This window comes from Hypomesus transpacificus, chromosome 14, assembly GCF_021917145.1.
Source record: "Hypomesus transpacificus isolate Combined female chromosome 14, fHypTra1, whole genome shotgun sequence".
In the NCBI taxonomy this organism is placed as follows: Eukaryota; Metazoa; Chordata; class Actinopteri; order Osmeriformes; family Osmeridae; genus Hypomesus; species Hypomesus transpacificus.
In genome coordinates, this window is record NC_061073.1 from 11,769,543 (window position 1) to 11,793,462 (window position 23,920).

The 23,920-nt window shown below is 43.8% G+C and overlaps 2 protein-coding genes across 8 annotated transcripts; both read right to left on the reverse strand.

Annotated features, from left to right (window-relative positions):
- Window positions 1-20: 20 nt before the first annotated feature.
- Window positions 21-10,133, reverse strand: LOC124476262 (bromodomain-containing protein 1-like). 7 transcript variants are annotated; one of them, XM_047033243.1, is made up of 13 exons: window positions 9,814-10,133; window positions 7,074-8,456; window positions 6,752-6,908; window positions 6,184-6,315; window positions 5,839-5,967; window positions 5,339-5,651; window positions 4,932-5,213; window positions 4,197-4,739; window positions 3,940-4,066; window positions 3,298-3,428; window positions 2,126-2,235; window positions 1,623-1,777; window positions 21-1,418 (listed from the first exon to the last, which is right to left on the reverse strand). In XM_047033243.1, exons 2-13 carry the CDS (start codon window positions 8,438-8,440, stop codon window positions 1,199-1,201), a joined length of 3,666 nt encoding a protein of 1,221 aa, XP_046889199.1. In that variant the 5' UTR covers window positions 8,441-8,456; window positions 9,814-10,133; the 3' UTR covers window positions 21-1,198. The 7 variants fall into 7 exon arrangements, with proteins under 7 accessions (XP_046889199.1, XP_046889195.1, XP_046889196.1 ...); XM_047033239.1 differs by having other exon boundaries at window positions 3,940-4,037; window positions 4,126-4,739; XM_047033240.1 differs by having other exon boundaries at window positions 6,740-6,908.
- A 9,392-nt stretch (window positions 10,134-19,525) lies between these two features.
- On the reverse strand, window positions 19,526-23,653 carry pim3 (Pim-3 proto-oncogene, serine/threonine kinase). The gene is made up of 6 exons (XM_047033245.1): window positions 23,280-23,653; window positions 22,861-22,970; window positions 22,700-22,750; window positions 22,233-22,596; window positions 21,142-21,318; window positions 19,526-21,024 (listed from the first exon to the last, which is right to left on the reverse strand). The coding sequence occupies exons 1-6, from the start codon at window positions 23,362-23,364 to the stop codon at window positions 20,834-20,836; spliced, it is 978 nt and encodes a 325-aa protein (XP_046889201.1). The 5' UTR covers window positions 23,365-23,653; the 3' UTR covers window positions 19,526-20,833.
- Window positions 23,654-23,920: the final 267 nt, after the last annotated feature.

A 23,920-nucleotide genomic window follows, 5' to 3' on the forward strand; every position in this document is an offset into this window, starting at 1 on the left:
GTAAGTGTTATTGTGTAAAAAAAAAAAAAAAAAAAAAAAAGAAACTGGAAACTTCTGGGCAGCAAATTTTTGGTTTTGTGTGAATGATGCACTTTCGGCTTTTTCAACAATTGAGAGCATCTTAAGTATACAATTATATAGATTCGATATAAATATGTACAAACAAAACATGAAATGTCCCGTAAAAACATTCTGGTAAAAAAAAAAAGAAGAACAACACACACATCACGTTAATGCAAAGAGCAGAAGCTTCCCAATATAATTCAATAACTTACGAAACCATAAAAAAAGTAGCTGAAATGAGAGAGAGAGAAGAAAAAAAAACATGTTTCAATACAGTATGTTTTTTGCCTGTTTTAAGTCGCCATTGTAGCAGACTTGCACAGGTCATAGCACCAGCAAAATACGCACCATAGCGCTGACGTGAATCACTCCTATAGTATAAATATTCAGAAAGTGAACACGCAGTACCGATAATAACAGAGAAACTGAATAAATTAGTGTCAGGCCTTGTACAGGGTATTTACAGGGGGTAAAAATACAGGGCTGCTGCTGTGAAGAGATGGGAGTGAGGGGAAGGAGGTCATGATGGCAGTGGAAGTTGTAGCAGTCTTGCAGCACATTACTGGACTGAGATCCAGCTCTGGCACATTCATCCGGTTAAACCAGCATATTTTTTTCCGTTTTTTTTTCTTCTTCTTTCAAAGTCCGTACTCAGATCCCAAGGATGTGAATGTTTGTTTTGTGCTCCGCCCCACTCCCCCAGCCAACCGTGGTCGCTCACCCAAGTTAATTTGCATAGCTCATTGACGAAAACATGGGTGACATGTTGCAAGCTACAATATTTCTAAGGTCATCGATTCAGAAAGGAGGAATGGGGGGGGGGGGGTTGAAGCATGCTGGTAGTCAGTCACACACAGGTTCTTTCTTTTATCGACGAGCAGCTCAGATGGATAGATTGTAGGAATCTATGAAAAAAAACCTGGATCAAGACAGATCATCGGTCGGACTCTTTTACTAGCTTGAAAGCTTGGTGAGTGAAGCCCCACATGTGCGGGGATAAAAGTAAACAAAACGACAGAAGAAGAGAGGGCAGGTAATTTTTTTGGGAGGGGGGGAGGGGGGGGGGGGGGTTGAGGCAGAAATACTAGGACCTCTCTATGGAATATCAAGTAAAACAAGGAGTGAAGTGTGCCTCCTAGGGGTGGGGCAGGGAGGGTATGACTGGGTGGGTTGGGTCCGTGAGGCCGTGGTTCACGCCGGGCCTGTCCTGGGCCTGGATCAGGTGGCTCATGGCGCGGTTGAAGGCGGTCTGTACGGCTTTTCGAACGCCAGAGGAACGCCCCTCCGCCAGCTTGAACTTGTCAACAGTCTTGTGAACACCAAAAGGAACCATCTTGGATTTAGGAAGCCATTGCCTTTTGTGAGGGAGCAACGCATCGGGGAGAGTGTTAGCATTAGCACAACTGTAATTCTCAAATTATGATCACTCCGTTAACCCAGGGATTGAAAGATCGTTAGTAAATGCAAAAAATAAAAAAATATATATATACACTTGTAATGCCAGTTTCTCAAAATGTATCTCATCAGGCAACCAACAACGACAAGAAAAAATCTCTTACCAGCTGCGCTTGTTGTCGAAGAAGTGGACGAGGTAGAGCTTCTCGTCGGACCGGTACTGCATCTGCTCTCCGACCCGGAGGACGTCCAGAGGGGGCAGGGGCAGGGACGCCCCGCTGTGGTGACACCCCGTCCTCGGCGTCTTGGGATCTATGATCTGTGTGGAGAGGAGATTGGCTCGAGGTGGGCTTTAATAATTTTTTTATTAAGGTTGTAGCAGGGAGGTCCTGGTGGCAGTGCAACAAAGCTTGGCTCTGGTGACTTGGAGCTGACATTCAATACACTCTCACACACACACACTCACAATCAAATCATCGGGAGGACTCTAAGCCGTCCTGATGACCGTTCGCGCTCTCAAGCAGTCGACCAACTCGCTAGTAACATCGAGCACCTGCATGGGTGTGGACAAAACACGAGCTACACCACTTACGATGAGAGGAATTTATGGGTAATGAGACATGGAGATGGCAGGTCTCGGAACACGCATGCACTCACTCTCACTCACCAAGGCAGGATAGGAGGGATATCCACTACATTTTGCCCAAACTAGTTTAAGAGGTTCCAGTACAAATGTTGAGGCACTAGTGGGCATCCACATATTTCCGTTGCCAACTTCTACGGAAGCAGGAATAACGACAAGCAAGTTATGGGGGAGTCACACTGCAAACAGACAGAGTAAAACTAGTCTAAAAGCCATGCTCGCACACAGGGGAAGGGGAAAACAGCACTCACATACAGGGGAACATTTAGCACACAAAAACATGAATGTACAACATTTAGTAGACCAAAATGGCAGTGTGCTACTAATATGGATTTTTGTTATACGAGTGTTTAGGACTGCATCCGCAAAATATGTATTATCAAATTGAAGTATAAAGATTTTCTCAATGAAAAATGAAAAGTGTTAGGGTCAACCTATAAGGGTAACTATTCTGATATCAGCAACAGAGTGGGAGGAATAATGATGAATTATGTATAGGGAATTTAATTTATTAGTCTAGACCGTGACGGGGTGACAACAGATGTCTTTGGGGCTTGTCAGCTCGGGCCTTAAAGACCAGCACTGTCAAGATAAGGACCGATAACTGTACACATGGCAATGGAATGCAGTTTCTAACATCACTTGTTGGACAGGTCAAGGTCCCTTGTCACACTGCCCTCAAGACACAATTATACTGAGGAACACGCATGCTGGTGAACACACCATGAACACATTGACATGTCTAGCATCCACCTTAAGGCAATGCCTTAGGTTCAGGAGGCCTTTAGACTATTTAATGATGGACTACAGATGGACCTTGAACAGATGAACCTCCTGTCCTCAGTGAAGTATAATTAGAGAATCAAGTTCTGCCCCTTTGCATTCAGGTCAGCAGAGTATTTTCAAAGCAGGTTTAATGAGTTGGGAATAAACCTTGTCTTGTCTTTTTCCAGCAGACTAATTTACCAATTTTTAAAACTTAAGCACTTGGGAGCATAATATTGATGATCGATGGTTATGGTTAGCAGAAACGCAGGGGTTTTTAATTAGGGTTTTAAATTACTGTTGTAATAATTTGTCATTTTATAATGCACGCTTCCAAATGTTCCCATTGATTAACTTCTTGTCTTGGGTCTACTGGAGTTGTGTGAGTGAGATTGTTAAGAGGAAAAAGAATCAGGGATAAAACTTCTTACCTGCTGCAATTTTGGCTGCTTTAGTGAACTCTCCGTTCTCAATGCAGGTGATGAGAGTGTTTTTGTCGTCCACAGTGTTTCTACGTGCCGCGGCTGGTTTCCCTTTCCCGTTTTTGGGCAGGGTGATGGTGCTACAAGACAAGCGAGCAACTATGAGACAACTGCAAAAGAAATTCAGCTTTCAGTGGAATGATGCCATTTGTCTGCCTGAGAAGATGCTACGTGCTATCTTGCCACATCGGTAGGCCTTTGTCATAATAATCAAGCTGCCATGCTAACACCTGCTAGCAGCAGCTGTGATCAGGCTAATGTCAGTGTCTCTGATGTTACAAAGAACACTTATCTTGGAAGGAGGTGTGTGTATGCTAATGCTAACATTAGTGTACCTGGTACTGCAGAGCACACTTCTCTTGGACAGGGGCGTGTATGCTAATGCTAAAATTAGTGTGGCTGATACTGCAGTGTACACTTCTCTTGGACAGAGGCGTGTATGCTAATGCTAACATTAGTGTGGCTGGTACTGCAAGGTACACTTCTATTGGACAGAGGCGTGTATGCTAATGCTAACATTAGTGTGGCTGGTGCTTCAGGGCACACTTCTCTTGGACAGAGGCGTGTATGCTAATGCTAACATTGGAGTACCTGGTGCTGCAGAGCACACTGCCACTGGAAGAGATACTGGACTCGGAGGCACAACGTCGCCTGGGCTCCAGCGGCCTGTTGGGGCTGGGCTCACTCTCCTGCTCGACAACAAAACCATTGACTAAGCCTGGAGGTGACAAAAAAAAGGTAATTTCATGAACATTATCAAAACATTTCAAAACGTACATTTAGCTCGGTTCTTCTAAGCAACTCGCCACTGATGTGCTCAGCTTCTGAAGCACGGCCCAGGCTTTTACCCGTGTCAAGGCGCTTGATGGGAGACTCGTCCTCTTCCTCGCAGTCACCACTGACACTTCGGGTTCTCTTCCTGGGCAGCAGAAGGGTCTCCAGGCGAGGGATCACCACAGAGAGAAACGTTTTGGCCCCCAGTGTCGGGGAACCGGGCGGCGTCTCCGCCGTCTTCGAGGGCTTCTGAGGACTCGTGCTTTTGGACTTGCGAAACAGGATGTTGGTCCGCCGGTTGCTCGTGGCGGACGGCCGGGCGAGCATTGAAGTGGCCACAACACTGAGGCTTTTGTCAGGGAGCAGCGGGTTGGAAATGTGCCCGTTTGGGGTTTCATGGGGTACTGAGGTAGTGGTAGCGGTGCTGTTGCTGTCACCTTTCGAGCTCTTCTGGTTCTTGTCCGTGTTGGGTTTGATGGGTTTGATGGGTTTGAGGGTGGGAGGGTGAGGTCGAGGATCTGGTGGACTGGCCGGGTCCACGGGTTGGGGCAGAGGACAGTTCAAGGGCTCAAGTTTCGGTGGAGGCAACAACATTTCTCCTGTCACTTCTGTGACTCCTGAGAAGTCAAATTAAATCATATTAAGGGAAATAAAAGGAAAAAATTGTCTAACGCAGCAAGAATCATTTGATTGCCATCGTATAGGTTCCTCGTAAACATGATGAAAGTTCCTCACCAATTCTATACATGACTCGATTGACCACAAATATCGGTGCATTTCTGTCAGGAACCAACCAAGCTCAAGTTTACCTGATTGACACAAACCGTCCTTGTGCGTTTTATCTCCAGTCAGCGGAGGGAGTGGTTTCTCCTCCGTCTCCGGTTGTGGGGGCTCAGAGGGCGTTGGGCGGGGCTTCTTCAGGCTCATCTCGCTCCTCACCTCCATGATGGTTTTCTTGAGCAGCTTCAGTCGCTTGCTGCGTGACGGGCTGGATTTCATGGCCGTGCTAAGATCCAACTTCTCCAGCAGCGCTCTCAGCTGCTCTGCTAAGGGCATGTTAACCCGGTTGGCTGGGTTCAGTATCCGGTCCACTGTTAAGACATGCACATATACAGGTATAATGAGTTGCTGAACTTAATAGATGATGAGGTACACAATGTTACCTTGCCGTTGCACATCACAGACTAGACGGCCCACTTAAGGTGGCTTTTCTTACCGTCATCCCAGGAGAAAGGAGGAGGAGCCTCTAGTTTAGGCGGCTCCGGGAGGTGCAGTCCGCTGGCAAAGTCAAAGCCGATCCTCTCCGCATCCCGTCGGGTTTTCCGGAGGATGGCCCCGCCCTGGTCCTGCAGCCTCAGAGCAGCCTTGTGGAAGAACGTCTCCTTGGCATTGTACTTCATACAGTTAAAGATGATGAGGTTAAAGTCGGCCTCAAACTCGTCCAGGTCCTTGTAGCAATGGGCATCGATGCGCTTCCTCATGGTTGAGAAGTCCATGGGGTTCTTGATGTGGTCCAGGTAATCAGGCACCTGAGGAATGGAAAGAAAACAGTAACAGAGTATCCTGCTGAGCTAGTGTAAGATGTCCTTATCTGTTTAATTGTTTATTTTTTTAAATATCACAGATTAAGATACATAAGCTTGAATATTGAGATGAGATATATATCCAACTGCAGAAATTTGTCATCCTGTAAAAAAATTTTTTATATGTGCTTACCTCTTTGACGCTGACAGGGTGGGCGAAGACCCTGGCTTGGTCCTTCTCCTGCAGCTGGTCCAGAACGGCTCTTAGTAGAATGTTGAATGGTGTAAGCTGAACCTCCAGAACAGACTGTTGGAGCTTCATCTGAGGGACAAACAAAAGTCACGGCCACAATCGTTTTTGGCTTCCTACCAATCCCCAAATCCGTTTAAGTGGACCTCTGCAACTTCTCAAAAACATAAACTCATCATTCAAGCAATGAAACCCGTCAAGTTGTCACAGAGCAATTAATTTGAATGGTCTCGTGGATTTAAATTCAGTTTATGAAGAGACCGGTGATTTGTGGCTAGTCACACAAACCTCCTCCCTCTTTAGCTTCTCCCTCTTCCTGATCAGCTCCAGCAGTAAGCGAGCTCGCTCCAGGTCATGGCGTAGACGATGCCATTCCTTCAGCTGCTCCTTTAGTGCTCTGTTTTCCTCCAATCGACGGTCCTGTAAAATCAGTGATTGAACAAGCGTTTCAGTATAAATGTGACATGATGAAATGAAATCGCGACTGCGATGGATGGTCATGTTTTGTCTGACAGTGATCTTGTGAGCTTCCTCTGTATGACACAGTTCTGTTCCATACACTCTACCAAACAGTCTGCAATACTCTAAGAGACACATGTGGATGGTTGTTTCCAAACAGAAAGATCCCCCACAAAACATGCAGTGATAAACTGTAGGAATCCAACTCTAACCCCAACTTCAACACAATTCCAATGTTGAATACAACATTCCGATGTACCTCAGAAATAATATCTCTGAGGAAATAATTAATTCACCAGAGGCACAGTAGATAGGCCTAGTTCTTTGTATGGAGATTCTGATGGCCGCTACAGAGCCTTGTAGATCTAAGCTGTTCCTGTTTCACCTCTGGACTGACCGGCCGCTCCATCTTCGGAGCCTGGGGGTTGGTCTGGAGCCTTCTGATCAGCGGGACCCCATTCCTGGCCTGCCTCTTCAGCACCCAGTAGCTCAGGACTCGCTCCACAAACACCCTCTTCTTCTGGACAGACACCTGGTTGAGGATGGTGTCAAAACTGAGAGAGGGGGGAGAGAGAGAGGTGTGGTTATTTTCTGTGTTGTCTGCGGAACCTTATGACAGAGGCCATTTTTTATCTTATGGAAGGCTATTCAATGTAATAAAGTGATTTTTGATGACTGGGGTGTCTGTAGCACGAATGCAGAGTGAAACGGCTGCTTACCTTGAGGAGGTTATGCTGGGCCCTGAGGTGGCGGGTGTTTCTTCTTCAGGTTCTGGCTCTGCTCTCTTACTCCTTTTCTGCCATCCTTTTAACCTGGTCCTCCCCCGTTTATCCCCCCGCTTGTCACACAGGCCGTTTGTCGGGTGGGTCTCCTCATAGATGGCAAGGGGTCTCCGGACACACCCTTTCGGGGTGTGAGCGCTGCAGTAGGCGGTCTTCTTTACCGAAAACGTGGGAGAGCCCGCCTCCGTGACCTCCTTGACGGGCTCCATCTTCATGTAGAGACCAGCCTTTTGGGCGCAGCTGACGTGGAAGGCCGTGTAGCAGTTGATTTTGTGGCACTGGATGCAGGCCCCCGCCCCTTTCTCTTTGCAAAGGTAGCAGGTGAGCTTCCAGCGAGCTGGTGGGATGTTACTGACGCCGTCGATGGGCTCGATGAACATCGTGTCGGAGAAGCCGACCTCGGGCACCCAGAGGGCGCACGCCACGTGGCCCCAGCGGTCGTCGTCAGTCTTCTTGAGGGCGCCTCCCTTGTTGGGGCAGAAGACGCACTCGGAGGGCCGCGAGGGGCATTGCAGACAGTGGCGACACAGCCACTGCCCCTCCGGGATGTAGGGCACCCCGTAGCACTCCTGGTGGACGGCGATGTTGCACAGGTCGCAGAAGAGGATGACGTTGCTGTCGGCGCCGTCGCCGTCCATGCAGATGCAGCAGACGGCGTCCTCGTCCACCATGGCCTGCAGGTCGCCGCGACCCCGCGTGGCGAAGAAGGACTCCTTCTCGAAGCGGTCCATGAGGAACTCAAAGAGGTTGTGGGAGACCTGGCTGACGCCTTCACTCTTCCTCTTGTCATTGATCAGATCCAGCCAGGCGTAGTCCTCCTCGTCCATGTCGTACTCCACCTCCTCGTCCAGTTCCTCAGCGGTTTTCTCAGAGTACTTGTAGTAGGAAGAGGGCCTCCTCGGTACGGCCGGGAGGTTGTACTCTACAGTGCGGAACTTGGGGTCGAGGAGCGGGGTTCCTTGGGGCCCAGTGGCGTGCATGGGTCCTGTCAGGGATGCATTCTTCTTCTGCTGATTGTTTTTGAGGCGCACTGAACGCACCAGGACCTGCTGGGGCTTCTCGTTGTTCTCCTTGTTGCTGTTGCACTCAATGATTTCCTGTGCGGTGGGGTCGTCGTCGGCGATGACGTCCAGCTTGTCGTAGATGCTGAGGCGGTGCAGGCGCCCGTCAATCTCCAGCTCCACTATGCGCTGGGCTTGGGCATAGGTCAGGGTCTCCCGGTTGGGCGAGGGTTTGATGGGCGAGGGAGCCCGCTGCGGCATCGCCATGCGACGATGATGGTGCCGTGCTTTCTTTCTCATCATTAAGATGCTAAATTACCTGTAAGACAATGATAAATCAAACCAACTGATGCAGAGATCGGTATCACCATGACAGATCATCACTGATCACAACCTCTTTTCCTTAGCGCTGACCTTGGGTTGGTGTGTTAAGCTAGCTTTTGACAAAAAAACTGCCTAGGGCAGAAGCGTTTCAAATCCACTGACAATTCAGAGCATGACTGGAATATCAATGAGTCATTACATCAGCAGACCTCAATGCTTACGGCTGAGTAGAGAACGTTAAAGAAACTAAACACTCTTTTTTTGCAAGTAAAGCTTCTTGTGTTGAATACACAATATCCACATGATCTGGGTTTGTTGCTTACATGAACACTTTAAACAGTCATTAATAATAAACAACCTTCACAGCCCTGAGTAACTTGTTTGTGCGTGCGTGAAGGAGAAAGCCCCTGCCACTACACATGAAAATACAAATGAGCATTTGAATGAGACATGAAATAGGAGGTAAACCTATGTCCAAGTAAAAAAAAAAAAAAAAATTGTGAGTGAATCAATTCGTTAGCAGCCCTACACGTAGCGTCAAATACACAGACACTCCGTTAATCAACTGCTTGGCATGCGTGTAGGCTAAAAATGTCAGCACTAGTGCCAAATGTAGCTGATGTGTGACACCAAGTGCACATGACAACAATAGCAAACAGTCGCGCACATACTGCCCTATGACAACAAATGTAGCTATCCATCTGGCCGTGGCAACAAAGCTACATTGTAACCAACGGATGATGAATGAAACAAACGCGCAGTCCCTCCACCCTTGTAACATTGTTGCTACCGTTTATACTGACAACATGCCTGCTAAACCTGAAACGGACCTGCCCTTCTTTACTGGGTCATTTACTAAGAATGTATTAGCATTTGCATTATGCACTAGACTAAATAGTTAGAAAGCTAATGCAGTATTATACTGTTAGCCACCTACCAGCTAACATTAAGCCTATTCAATTGCTGTAACGAAAGCTATAAATGAATTAGCTTGCTAGCTACAACCAACCTAGCTAGCCAACGCTAATTTGTCGTTATTTGGGAGAATACGATATGATTAGAACCACACGATAGCTAGGTAGATTGGGAATTCTTAACTGGTGCGGCTGAAAACCATAAAACAACAGCGGCCTCGTCTTGTACTATTAGCTTGCTGAGGACAGCCCGTCCATGATCAGCCGAGCTACTGTAGGGGGAGGAAGAAACATGGCGACCGACAAAACAAGAAGCGGAGTCGGTTCAAAAAAGTTATATTTTTTCCCCTCTTAATGTATATTCTGTTGAACCAAATACGGTAGGTGGTTGCGAAAAGAACGATCGTGCATATCTGTAAAGAATTGGGTAATAGCTACCTTATGTTTTCAGGAAATCCGCTTTTGAAAACGGCAGCGCTTGCATGCAATGGCGATCTGGCCTGCAGAGCACAAGCTACAGCTAAATCCACACACAATCCTCTCATCCAACGGGCGCCGCTCGAGCTTTATATCATCAATTTGAACGATACCAAGTGGTATCCACAAATATTTTATGGATTCCAAATTCGATTCAGTTTCAAGCATAAATAATTTGCAAACACTACTAAGTTCTAATGTCCTTTAAAGATTTGCTATAATGATCATTGACTGCCCCTGCCTGGTTTCTTTCCCCCAACAACAATGCGGTTGTGCGACTCTACCAGTTACGGCATGACGTGATTACGTCCAAAGTGAAAACCAGGAACTGGTGAAAGCGTAAGGAACTGTTATGGAACAGCCAAGCCTTTGCTCAAATATGCAAGATCCAAGGAACTGTGCTCGGCAACGGTGAGTTATTGTGTGTGACGGGCTGGGTATTGAATTCAGCAGTCCAAGCAAGTGAGCAGAATAAACCAGGTTGGAGTCGTGGTAAACTTCGAAATTATTTTGCGACGGGTAATTGAGCTTCTTTGTATCAATGTTTCTAATAAAGGGCTATCAATTCTGCTTCGTTTAATATTCAGCGTTACTGCGTCTCTTAAGCATGTGTCATACGTATTTTTACACAAAACATTTTTTTTATCTCCTCCCCTTTATACGCATTGAGCTTTGAACATAACCTGCACAGTCGTTTAGAAAAATAGGCTACCGAACATCCATCCTTCTTGGCAGCCAGGGGGCACACATTTGCCTTTCGTCGCAGTATGTTTAAAATACTTGAAATACAGGAAGTTTACTTTCTAGATTGAATACAATTTAGATTAATATTTTCTATATGATATATACATTTTCTATATAATATATACATAAACAAGCACATTTCAGGGTGAAAACCCCAGTAGTCTCCAGCCCTGTTCCTTTAATGCTATGGGTTGGTGCTTTTCAATTTAAACTAACCTGATTCAACACATAGGCTAAATCAGCTAATTGTTAGAATCGGGTGTACTAGACTAGGGTTAGAGTAGAAACTAGAGGAATGTAGTTCTCAAGGAAGGAACTGAGTTTGAAAACACGTGCAATTCATTTAAATTACTAAAATTGCATAGTTTCCAAGATTGGCCACATAGTGGCACTATAATCATAGGGGAAAATCAGTATTTCGAAAAAAGTTGAATGTGGTGCTTACATAAACAAGCATATGGAGGAGGGATTTGAGTTAAGGAACATTAAAAAAATGGGTAGTCTTCTTAAAACATGGATTACTCACTCCCTGTCAGAACGTTATATTATACTTAATATAGAATGCTGAAGTCAGGTCCATGACACATCTTTGAAGAAAAAGCCAAAAAGTAAATAACATGCCTGAATCATCAACAGAGATGGTATTCACTCATGTTACAACAAGAATCTCTGCACAGTCTGGCATGGAATTCAATTCATTACATCATTAGCCATTAAGCAGTCTTTTGCAGAGAGGAAAAAATCAACAACAATACGGTTTCACCGCCACCTGCTTCATAAAATACATTTAAGTTATGCTTCCAACAAGACAAGACATGCAAATAAGGCCTCAGATTGTGAGTTCTGATGTCAGGCCAGACGTCAGAGTTGTATGTTTGTGTTGTAGAATGCCTCTGCCATGTCTTCTTGTGTGGTGCAACAGCTCAGTTTACCATTCTGGGCTGGAATGGCATGGAAACAACGGTACCAGCAACATAGCCAGTTACACATAAATCTGGCATTCCTTCCCCTTCCAATAAATCTAGCTCTTTAATGAAACCTTTCCAATGGTGTACTAATCTCTAAATAGAAAAACCATTGAAAGCGAAGAATGTTCATTGCTATGGAGACTCAAGTGTTTATTGGTTTTAATCAATCAAGATTGTCGCTTTAATTAGAATTGCATTCATGTAACTAAACATCCTCAGAACCAAACATTTTAAATAGAAAATCACGCCATTGTTCTATTTATGTGTATGGTTGGAAGGGGGTAGGGTTGAGGCTGTCATGCCAAGCTTCTTTTTTCCCTCCTGGCTTTGGCGGGAACTGGGAGTGATTAGAGCCTCAATGCGTTTCATAAGAACTTGACCTGAATGAACATCATCCATAGAAGAGATTTTGGAGGCACGGGTTAAGGCTGGGGCAACCTGAGGTGAACTTCCCGAATCCTCATTTTAGCCCTAGCATGAGATTTCATGAATTTGCTGGGACAGAAGCCAAGAGAACAGCATTTTCCATGTGCTTCCACTTAGTCTACTAGTCCTATGATGTGGTCACGATTTTGTATTCTTTATTTTTCTTCCTCCTCCCTTTCTCCTGCCTTTTGGATCCCATTAAAATCACTGCTACCAATAAATGGGTCTCTATCAGTTTCAGTTAAGGAAAACAAGGAACAGACAAGGTTTATTCAAGCTTGACTTGTAAGACCTTTGTTTGTTTGTCTGTGAAGTTTCTGAAATATGAAATAACTTTGGTCAAATGTTTTGGACAGCTGCTGTACAAGGCCATCCAAAGGTTGAAAGAAAACATCCATTGAACGGAGTTTGCTTTTAGTCTTTGCAGGTAATTCCTACACTCAATCGTCTAAATCTTGCAGAACATGAAACCAGTTTATGTTTGCATTGGTGTAAGATCTAACAAGTTGTTTGCTCAGTTGACTTTCATCTTCTCTTTGAAATGTTGAAATCTTTGACCAACGGGTGTAATGGGAACCGATGTTGTTTTGATTCCATGAGTGAGCAATTAGAAGAGCAAATCCTGATCCACGGGTGTGTCCGCCGGTGTTTGTGTGGAGGGACGGCGGAGGGGGAGTTGGTATTAGGCTACTAGTTTTTATCCCATGAAATTGCAAAATATTTATGTTTTAGTGACTTCATGGTCAATAAACTGTTGGCCTAATATCAAAAAGGACCAATACACACATTTCGGCTATACATTCATTCTCCTATTTAAAATAACGAAATGTTTTCTTTTTGTCCCCCATGTTGTGGGGGCCAAAAAGGCCCTCCGAGAGTTGTTTAGCAACACATACAACTTTGTGCCACTGGAATGTCAATGTCAAATTTTGGGAGCGGCCCGCTAATTTCCAGCCAACTATGTTCCAGCATTCCTGTTCCAGCCTATTGTCTTCGGCGAGGCTGCTTTCCATCTTAGCTTGTTTTATGAAACCTCTGTCAATCAAATTTGAACTGGAGAAAAGTACGGGTGTTTAGACAAGAATTGGGGGATCTGTTTCTCATATTTGAATTTATTTAAAATGTCACATATAGCAGCTTTAAAAAATTGTCCTTCAACTTCATCAATGTAGTCAGGTGCCACAAGCTTGAAACCGGATCTGGTCACATTAAACCCTTGTACCCACAACACAGAGAAACACAACCACAAAAGCACAGCTTCATGGCATTTCCTTTAAAAACAAAAGCTGCAGGAAAGCAGAACTCCTTTCAACAGCACTCATTCCCCTCCACCCCCATAGGATCTGAGCAACTCAATTACTGGGCTAATATTGATTCATCTGGCTTTGTTTCATCTGGATGTGAGATCTGAGATCTTTTCACATCTGAACATACGAGTGGGCTCAGCAGCAAAATTCGGCACACACTCCCACGTCAACATGACCTCCGAGTGGGTGATCAGCTTAGCACTAAGATTTTACTGTTTTCATTTTTAGATTCTAACCACTTTTGTCTTTATTTAGACCGGTGAGGGAGTGAAATACCCTGCTTTCCATTCAGTGGTAGGCTTTTTCTTCTGCTTAAAATTGCAGAAGTATTACCCTTGGTCAGCACTGCTGTTGCAATAAGATCAGGATTAAACGGCGAGAATGGCAACCAAAAATACACAGGTTGGGTCGTTAAAAGTTCTAATTCTGCAACTCACAAAAGAAAGTAGTATATTTTTCAGTAACTGGCAACAGATTCAGTAACTGGCAATACCTAAAATTGGGAGTACATTGGAACAGGAATTAATTTACAATGAGCTACCATCAAAATATATTCTTTCTTGTGTTTGGGAGTTTCTTTAATCAAAACTATTGTTAAATATACCCTAGTAAAACTTTGAAGAATAATGTTCACAGGTGGAGTCAGTTTTGACATTTTGCGGAAAATGAGGGGTGTTGTAGTATGCTTAGCCATATCAATCACATGTATTGCTTAAACCCCTGTAGTTGACACCACTGCATAATGTGGAATGTCTGAATTGATTCAGAGAGATCTGTGATAGGTTAGCCATGCAAACACACCTGGCCTTGAATCACACAAGCACCTCCCGGTGATTCTTTTTAAGGACATGTTGCTGCAGTATCTCCTGCCCACATTATGCTTAGCCTGGGGGGGAAACTGTGCTTCTTTTTTTATTACCCACGCTTTGCACATCTTTATCTGTAGCATCATTGGCAAACCAAACAATAATTCAACTGATGGACCTAACCCCCTGTTGCTGATGCTAATAGACAACAAAGTATTTAAAGCCATACACAGCATATTCTGTCTTGTGTAGTCAGATGGCTGAGCGGTGAGAGAGTCGGGCTAGTAATCAGAAGGTTGCCGGATCAATTTCCCGCCGTGCCAAATGAAGTTGTGTCCTTGGGCAAGGCACTTCACCCTACTTGCCTCAGGGGGAATGTCCCTGTACTTACTGTAAGTCGCTCTGGATAAGAGCGTCTGCTAAATGACTACATGTAGTCATTCATGACAGAAGGGCCTCCAGTTTTGTCCATATTTGTGAAGATGATTGTGGCAGATATTTACTTTCCGATGTCTTGTTCTTGGCAGTGTGTGTCTTGACTCATATCTCAATCAGCGGAAGTATTTGGCACCTTGTGCCCACACACTGTTCTCTATGCCCCCACACACACACACACTCTCACTGACAGGAAACGAATAGCCAAAGGGAGGAAATGAAAGGAAGTGGCCTTCTTTTATGTTATGCAACTATTCACATATAACTGAATGTCATTGGAATGTAGTATAGGCAGCAGAGGGCATTAGAGTTGTTCTGAAATTACATTACAACTGATTGTTCTTAATTAAACAAATGATGTTACTTCATCCTCGAAGGATACAAAAAATTGTAAGAATAAACTATTTGCACAGTACTTTTCAAAACATAGTTACAAAGATTTACATGAAAAGATACAATTGTATATACATACGGGATAAGAACAACAGATACATAAATGAAAACAATAGACCTGGTAAAACAAAAATGTGTTAAACTATTTCATAATTTTGTTAAAAAGAATCACTGCCTCAATCATTGCCAGTTAGTGAATAGAATGAACTGAATGCTATTATTCCCTGTTACCCTCCTTCAACAGACATAGGCAAAGCTGACTGAAATAAATTGTGGATAGAGGAACCACTTTTGAAAAACAAATATCCCCATCAATGTGACCCACCTCTTTTTCCCCTGCTGTTCTGGCCTAAATATAGTTGAATATGTGTATGATTGGCCATGGAATAGGATGTGAAGATGGAAGGATAGAGCCACTGAGGCAGAGGAGCACACATTTGCACATCCTGTTATTGTGCGTGCCAGGGTCACAGAGAGTAGCGTTTTGCCCAAGCTGAGATGAAACCCTGCCGAGTGAATTTAAATTAAAGAATATATTCAAAGAGAACACAAGCGCTCACCTGCAAGTCTATTGAGGTAAGGAAAACACTGCAAAAGATGTGTTTTATATGTTTAAGTTGTATCCGTTGACAACATGGCTGTTATAGAGTTTCAGTTAAAGTAAAATAAGTATGTTCATTTCTACCTCAGTGCATATGATGTATGTTTGCAAAAATGAGCAATTTCTGAGAATAAATCAAGGCCTTTTCCTTTCAAGATGACAGGCTTGGTTAAAATGACACAGACTGAAGGGAGGATGATGAACCTGCTGACTAGTATTTATTGAACCTGGAAACAGAAACAAGAGCCGGGATTCGCAGGAGATGCATCAATGCAGTACAGGACAATCGTGACTCACTATTTCCGACCTACTTTATCCCCAAAACAAAAGCATGTACCTGTGCTTACATTTGATGAAGTATAGGGACACTATTTGTCTTTCTGTACCTTGTGTAAATGGTAACTTCAGCATCCTTAAAACAATTATATATGTAAAAATTACATATATAAAGAAAGGCACTTACAAATATAGTCATTAGTAGCCTCATTCAGATATATTAATAACATATAATAAAATGTATTTTCTGTCATGGATGTTTGTGCCATTTAAACCCTAAATTGAGACTCGCATGCTGTAAAACACACGTGCACAGACGTGTCCCAAATACTCTTGTACACCCCCCCACACACACTGTTGTGCATGGCTGACTGAGCTGGCTGCCTGACTCATTATTGGCACACCAGCACCTGCTGAGCAGTGACACAGCTTGCACAAGGTGTTATGGAGTGCGCAGGCTCAGTACACGAGGCCTGGGGAAGATTGCAGCATCAAACACTGGAGATGTAGCAGTTTCTATACCAACAAGGAGTTGATGCCATGGCCTCCTTCGGCCCAGACTTAAATCCGTCAGAAAATCAGACTGAGCGCTTAAAAGAAGAGGGAGAGAGAGAGAGATGATTGACATGAAAGGGAATTGTGCAGAGTCATATATGTGATACTTTTGTGATCTGACAAACGGGCTGGGTCTCAGTGTATCCTGACACGCAGAAAGGGATTCACAGCTCCATCGCTCAGTGCAGTTCAATATGGCGGCAAATTTGTTTATATTTATTTCTTCCAAACCGACTCTCGGGTTCACGCTCAACTCTGCACTTCTTTGGGTCCCGAGCAATACACCTGCTGAATCTCAACCTCATTGAAATTGAGTGGGCCTGGTTCTTGAGATAATCAAGCCACAGACAGACACAGAGGTTCCTTCCTTTTATAGTGAGATGGAAATGGGATTTAGGCCATAACAATAATGTAATTCTGAGAAAAGGACTTGGACTTTGAGAAAAGGTCCAATCAAAAAGAAAATCAGACATTTTGATCAAATTGAGAAAATGTCTAAGAGATTACTGGTCAGAACATTGTATACATATTTCAGGTTATTTTCTTTGGGGTGATATATATTCTGGAGAGTGACAGGAACATTGTGTGCATCATTGTGTGCATCATTGAGTTGCTTGACAGTTCCAGATCAGAAAGTCAAAAAGTAGAGAGCCAGCTAAAAGGGAGATTGGCCTTCCAAAATTCTATATCATTGCTTGAGTAAGAGACTAAACTAAATAATTACATGGAGAACAGTTGTCTAATAGGAGCAGTTACATTGAACTGACACAACTGTACCCTGTTCTTAGAAACAAAACACATGAATTTATACATTATAAAGTAGGCTTTTCCTGCATCTTTTCTTGCATGACGTCAATTGCCCACAAACAAAAGATTGTATAAAAGTAGGATATTTATACAGTTCTACAGTATCCATAAAAAATAATCTCACAGACTCTGACACAGTCTGTGTTCGTCTTGGCTAATCTGTATGTAGCCAGAATATAAATCAACACATCCAGCACTTCAGTACCTTCCTATCACACACCACAAACCCAGACAGCACCTGTGAATGTTGAATGTTTGCATTTCCCTCCAATGACAACGCAGCTTGAAGGTGTAAGTACTCGAAGGCTTTGAACAAGACACTTCCAGAGACAGGGAGCAAACATATCACTGACACCACAAGTCCCAGTGCTATTTATTGACAGAGGGACTGCAGAACTCACACATGGCTGCATGTCTTTGTGGATTGTCTATTGGCTAGTTAGGCCATTTGTTCTTCATAGTTGTATATAATTGTATATATAGACAGAGTATGTATGCACTTTGGGTAGCACTTCAGCTACATCCCGGGCATCACTTCTTTCAAAACACTTGGCTTAAATCTCTAATTGATGACACAGTCGGCGATCTGAATCAACAAAAATGACTCATGTACAGTATGTCCTCACCAGCCATTTGTAACTGGATCTGTTCTTCAACATAAAATTCTCCCTAATGTAATAGATTTTCCTCAGTTTAATATGATTACCAGAAGAGATGAGGCTAATGCTAACTCTTAGCTGTTCTCCACCCAGTTCCTACAAGCATCTTCTGAGTCACAGCTACACACCCAGTCCCAACTCTTTTGGACGGTTTGAGGACAGCCAAGCCGAACATGGACCTTCATTGGTGGGTTAATCATCTGATCTTGGCCTTGTGTTTGCATTCTGTTTATGTACCATTTGAAAAAAATATATATATTGATATGAATTGTGTTAATTGCCCTCAGGGCAGCCATCGGCATCTAATGGGAACTAATGTTTGATTAGCTGTGAATAGCTCTCTCAGTCCTGAACTTAGGTGGGATTCATCACATCCTGAGGCGAATACCATCACATGCAGCAAGAGGAACAGGGGAAGGGATGAAATAGTTTCTCCTTCACTGAATCCCAACTGACTCCCGTCATTGAGCGCATCAATGAGCTCTGTGTTTTAACAGATGCTGACATCTGTCATCCAGCGTACTGTGGCGTGAAATACAGTAAGCTTTAAATGCAGATGGTTTAATGAGGTGTTAATCACATCTCACAGGTCCTGAAGCAGAGACATGGAATGGGGGGGGGGGGGGGGGGGGCAATAGTCTATGGTTCCTCCAACCATTCTAAAGTGAGGAAGCCTCCTGCATTTTTTATGTGTTTTGTTTATAGACCACAAGCTGAAAAAGACAGGTAGGGCATTGTTTTGGGACTCAAGGGTAAATGGGGGTTTTGTGTTAGGAGTGTGTTGATGCTTGCCTGGAGTACACAGACAGAAGGGCCAGATGATGGTGCTGAATCAGCCATTTAGAACGTCAAAGCCTTGAAGGCAAATATAGACAATGCCCGTGCTTTTCAAAGACAGATGCCAAAACCATAAACCTGACAAATGGGTAATTACATCACGTGAGGCAGGTTATATGACATCTTGAGTTCAGTGGGCGATGTCACAATGTCAGCCATTGCATGTATGTCAGTATTCCCCTCCAAGGATTCTTGTAGGATTCTCTAGATTTTCCTCTGAATAACTGACATGAACATCATGTGGACAACTGTTATTTAAAAAATATTAAAATAAAAGAAACAAGACTAGTAAAACTGATGTTCATCTTATGATCCTACATGATGGCTTATCTGATTTTGTTGTGGTTTTGAATGTCTTAAAGCCATGTGTTGTAGAGAGTAGAGATGGTCTGTCAGATAACTGCAACATCAATTTCCAGCACACTCTCTCTGAACTCATAACACAGTAAATAAACAAACCCCCTTAGTATCCTCGGATGCAGTCATATCCTGAAAATAGAACCTGCATGCCATTTGTTTTTCCATAGGGGGCAGCACAACCTCACTGGAAGGTCGGGAAAACTTACCATCCACGCTATTCCTGGAATCTTGTGACTCAGATGTTTTAGTCACCGTTGCAGGCGGAGCTCCCTGGCAAGGAATTACTCATAAGTCACGATACTGAGGACCATGACTGCAGTAGCTACATGCATTAGCAGGAAAGAGTGGGTTCTGTTGTGACTAGCTTGTGTTTTTCATAAGGACGAGTCGAGTTTAAATGTTGTCCACGAGTTGGATTACAGGTTATTGTTGACATTGTGTGTCAGGGTTGGATACGTTAACTGGAGCCGTGTCTATCACAGAGACATCACAAGGGAGGTCATTTATATACAAAAAGGTTTATTTGAAATTTTGGTATGAAAAATAGTCTCCCCATCATGATTTCACACTTAAATTTGTAAAAGAAAGGTAAGCACTCACATTTAAGCCACATTAGGAAGATAAATAACTGATACGAATTGATAAGTTCAGCTTTTGAATGTACAATTCTCTACATCATATCTATTGTACTCAGCCTGTAAGTTGAACCACTAGCAACAGTAAGTCTGATTTCAAATTAAAGCACACATTAATTTGTTCATATTGACAAGAACCAGTTTAGTGTTAACTTTTTTTCCAAATGAGAATGGCAGGAATGCAACAAAAAAAGGGGAGGGAGGGGGGGGGGGGGGGGGGGGGGACACCATGGTAGAATCCTAATTTTGGGATTTCCTTTCGGTTTATATAAAATAAATAAATAAATAGCCACAGAGTGTGGAATGTCTTGTACAAATAAATATACATGGGAGAATGTACATAAATATACACATTCAAAAATGAATAGTAAAAATACAAATGAGACCATGAGTATTGCATTGATTGTGCATTTCACCCCCAAGTCCCAGCTTGTGTACTGGGGCTCTGATGTCAGCAGAAAAAAAAAATTCTGAGTTCAGAAACGCAAGGATGTCATAACCCTTTTGTAAGCCATTCAGAGGGAGAGGGTTCCTAAGCTTTCAGTACACATTCAGAGAAACAAATGAGGGACCCATTTTCCACACAGTTGTGCAGGCATTTCGAGTGAGAGCAGCAGAGAGAGAATGTAGTGTGAGCTGAATGTGCGTTTCAAGTATTCCACCACATCAGTGGGCGGGATCCTGTGTCACATGATCCTGATGCTGCCTTGGGATTGGCTCTGTGATAAGGGGGCTCCCCCTGATTGGTTAGCCCCTTTGTCAAGCATCTAACAACAGGATAGGTTAATAGGACTAGGGCCTCACCAAAGCAGCTTTCAACAAGGCACTCCAAACAAATGAATAAAGACAGAAATAGAAGTGTTAGAGCTCTATAAGAGCTGCCAGGAGGATTGAACAGAAGGGGGTCACAGAAAACATGAACCAGCCCAAAAATTCTTTAAAATAAAATAAAAACACCAGCCAGACCACCCAAATAAAGTTCCCAATGAGAAAATACCTCCTCAAAATAATTACTATAGAGTTAGGAGAAGAAAAAAAAAAAATCATAAATTATAGTCTCTCCCTTCCCTCCAAAAAACAAACAAAAAAAGTCATTTTCAACCCACACCTACAGTGACACTGAGGGGGTCCATATGTCCATAACCATGCCGGTGTTCACCACCGTCAACCAATCAGAGACTCTCCTTGCTAGAGTTTGTGCTCGATGAGGAGTCAGGCCCAATGGTGTGCAGTGTGATTTCGCCGTCGTCCGTTTTGGAGTCTTGAGCTGTAACTCGCATCCACGGGTGGTCGAAGATCTGCTCCAGTGTAGGTCTGTCAGAGGGCCTCAGGCAAAGGCACCACTTGATCAACTGCTGACACTCTGTACAGGGCGAGAAAGAGAGAGAGGGGGGGGGGTTATGCATGAGACATAACACAGGTACATGACATTTTTCCTATAGAACAGAGGAGGCTGTCAGAGAGAGAAAGAGAGACTCACCAGTGGAGATTTTCCTCCTGAAGAGCAGACGGCCCCTGAGGATCTCCTCATCCTGCTCGAAGGGGATGTCGCCACAGACCATGTCGTACAGGAGCACACCGAGGGACCACACAGTCGCGGAACGCCCGTGGTACCTGTGGAACCGGATCCACTCAGGGGGACTGTACACTCTGGTGCCTGTCAATAACCAAAGAAAAAAAATAATCTATGAAGACCTTGGATCATGGAATTATTTAAATTAAACAAAAAAGAAATGATGGAAATGGGTAGGCTATAGGATAACCGAGTTTGGAATCTGTAGCCTAATCGCGAATAGTGGTGTGGACTGCGACACCCAAGGTATGCTATTCAAGTCAGGTGACCACTTAGACTAGAGAAACCCCACCAGTCTGGCGCCCCTCCCTCCACTATGGCTACATTGCACTCAGCCTGACAGCAAACCAAAAATACATCCTAGAACAAAACACAGAGGGAGGGTTGACCCATACTGCACCCGAGCGCATCTACTTGATAATTATGGGCCACGACGACATTTCTGTAAATAGCCTTGAAACTTCCTTCCCATAACAAAGCGCGTTTTCCTAGCATAAAAGCTTAACCCCAGCCACCTCCCCTTCCCAAGGACACGAGTAACTTGGATACCAAACAAAAACAGGAATGCGTGATGGGGGCCATCACGTGCGTCCCAAGACTCGGGTTTCACAACAAACGTAGCTAACAATGTTACGTGGCACAGCAGTTACATAGTAACCTAGTCAATCACATCAAAGGCAACACTGTCTCACTGCTCTAGTCCCGTGATAGCACGACCGAGTGTTATGCGTCAAGCTTAAGCACTACTGGTGATTCTAATAATATAAAATACTAACAAACCAATTAAATCGCATTATTTTTTACCGTTTCGCTGCTGCGCTTGACACGAAATGTATTTAAAAGCCCTTTGGTGTTGAGGGGATACCCCAAGACGGACAAACTACTGCGTGCGCCATTGAGGGCGTCTTCGATGAACGCATCATACGATCAGTGTGGAAATGTATCAGTTGACAATTTTGCTCAAACCATCAATCTCGTTCAATAAAACAAAATCCTACCGTCAAAGTCTGTGTAGACGGTGTCCTTGAGAATTGCCCCGGAACCAAAGTCTATGAGCTTCAGATCTCCGCTTCGTAGATCCACGAGCAGGTTTTCATCTTTAATGTCTCTGTGTACGACTCCACAATTATAGCAATGCCGCACTGCCTCCAAGACCTGACGGAAAAATCCCCGCGCAGAGTCTTCGTCCAGGGCTCCCTTTTCGGTGATATAATCGAACAAATCCTTCACCATCTCAGGTCGTTCCATGATTATTAAATAGCCATCGGGTCGCTCATACCAATCAATAAGCTTGATAACACCTCGGAATGTCGTGCCCACTTTTTTCAATAACACGATCTCAAGAGGTACCACCGCACCGTTCTGTGATGGAAGCAAGTGTACATAAATAAATGGGTTAATCCTGCACATTTCAAAAATTAAGCTTTTCTACACATTTAACTGGTCACATGTGTCATAAACTTACCAGAGAGCCCCATTCCGTGACTCTTTCTTTGGCAACGTGTTTTACAGCAACCTATGATATAAAAAGAGGGCATCGTGAGAATGCTGGCGAATCAGTCTGTGCCGCGCGAAATGCGGCCATGTGGTACGACCAAAACAAAGCATTGAGTAGTATTCTCATACCGGCAAACCATCGGAGACTCGATTGCCGGCGTATACAGTGCCAAATCCACCGCTTCCAAGCACAGATCCTACATGGTAAACCTTATCGAATGGTTCCTTCTCTGCTTTCACTGTAAAATGAGAACAAAACAAGCATTGGAATATGAGCCTTTTAAATGCATAACCGGCACGCGGCTTTCAAAATGGCTCCAGATTTTTTAAGGTCAGCCTTGCTGCTAGCGGTAGCCCCTCCGCTGACTGGCATGGCACGATTTGAGAAATAAGTAACCTAACACACTGCCATTTAAACCAGTAAAAAAAAAAAATCTCTAATTGCATTTTTAACAAGTTGTATATTGCTCATTTATACAGCAATATACCGTGGAAACGTTAATCATAACTGACCATATTAATTGAAAAATTGTGGGGAAATCCCTTACCTTGTTGAAGCTGTATTTTCACCGGTAAATCCATGCTAGACGTGCTGCAAATATGAGAAAATGACCCAAATTTGGAAAGCAACATATTTGCTTGTCTCTTGTCCAAAACGAGACCCTAAGCTCAGAAAATTATCCAATTACGCACGAAGACGCCTTGAAATATCAAGGTTAAAAGACAAATTCGTCGCAAATTTCACAAGATCGACGTTGAAAAGTTATAGTCCAGTAATAAAAAATATTATTAATAGGTTGTTGATGAATTCAAATGAAAATCCAGAAATCTAGTTCCTTTTCGCACATGTTACATGGGCGTAAAGTACCACGGTCAGTCTCTTTCCAGTTGATCCACTGCCGTCTCCCGCGAACTCTGTAATCTCTGGATATAACGAGGTCGAGGCTACTCTTTAAAGCGAATGTTATGCCTTGTAAAGGGTGTAGATCCCTCCGCCGCCCCTTCTTCATATTTCCCCCCCTTTCACTTGGTTTTAAAAACCACACATGGCTGTTAGTCAACTCCAATTTAGAAATCTTGAAAGGTATAATTGTTGTCCAAAACGTATCTGAGATATTTATCCTAAAGATAGGGTCTACTTTTAGGTAGTACCACAAGCCCAGGGATATTGACTGAGTCACCCACCGAG

Coding starts and splice junctions, on each gene's coding strand:
- LOC124476262 (XM_047033238.1), bottom strand. CDS start 8,440: ATGATGAGAAAGAAAGCACGGCACCATCATCGTCGCATGGCGATGCCG. Junction 5,968..6,183: donor AGAAGCTAAAGAGGGAGGAG/GTTTGTGTGACT, acceptor TTTGTCCCTCAG/ATGAAGCTCCAACAGTCTGT. Junction 4,740..4,931: donor GGACGGTTTGTGTCAATCAG/GTAAACTTGAGC, acceptor TTGACTTCTCAG/GAGTCACAGAAGTGACAGGA.
- pim3 (XM_047033245.1), bottom strand. CDS start 23,364: ATGTTGCTTTCCAAATTTGGGTCATTTTCTCATATTTGCAGCACGTCT. Junction 22,751..22,860: donor GAGTCTCCGATGGTTTGCCG/GTATGAGAATAC, acceptor TTTATATCATAG/GTTGCTGTAAAACACGTTGC. Junction 21,319..22,232: donor CGTCTACACAGACTTTGACG/GTAGGATTTTGT, acceptor GGTTATTGACAG/GCACCAGAGTGTACAGTCCC.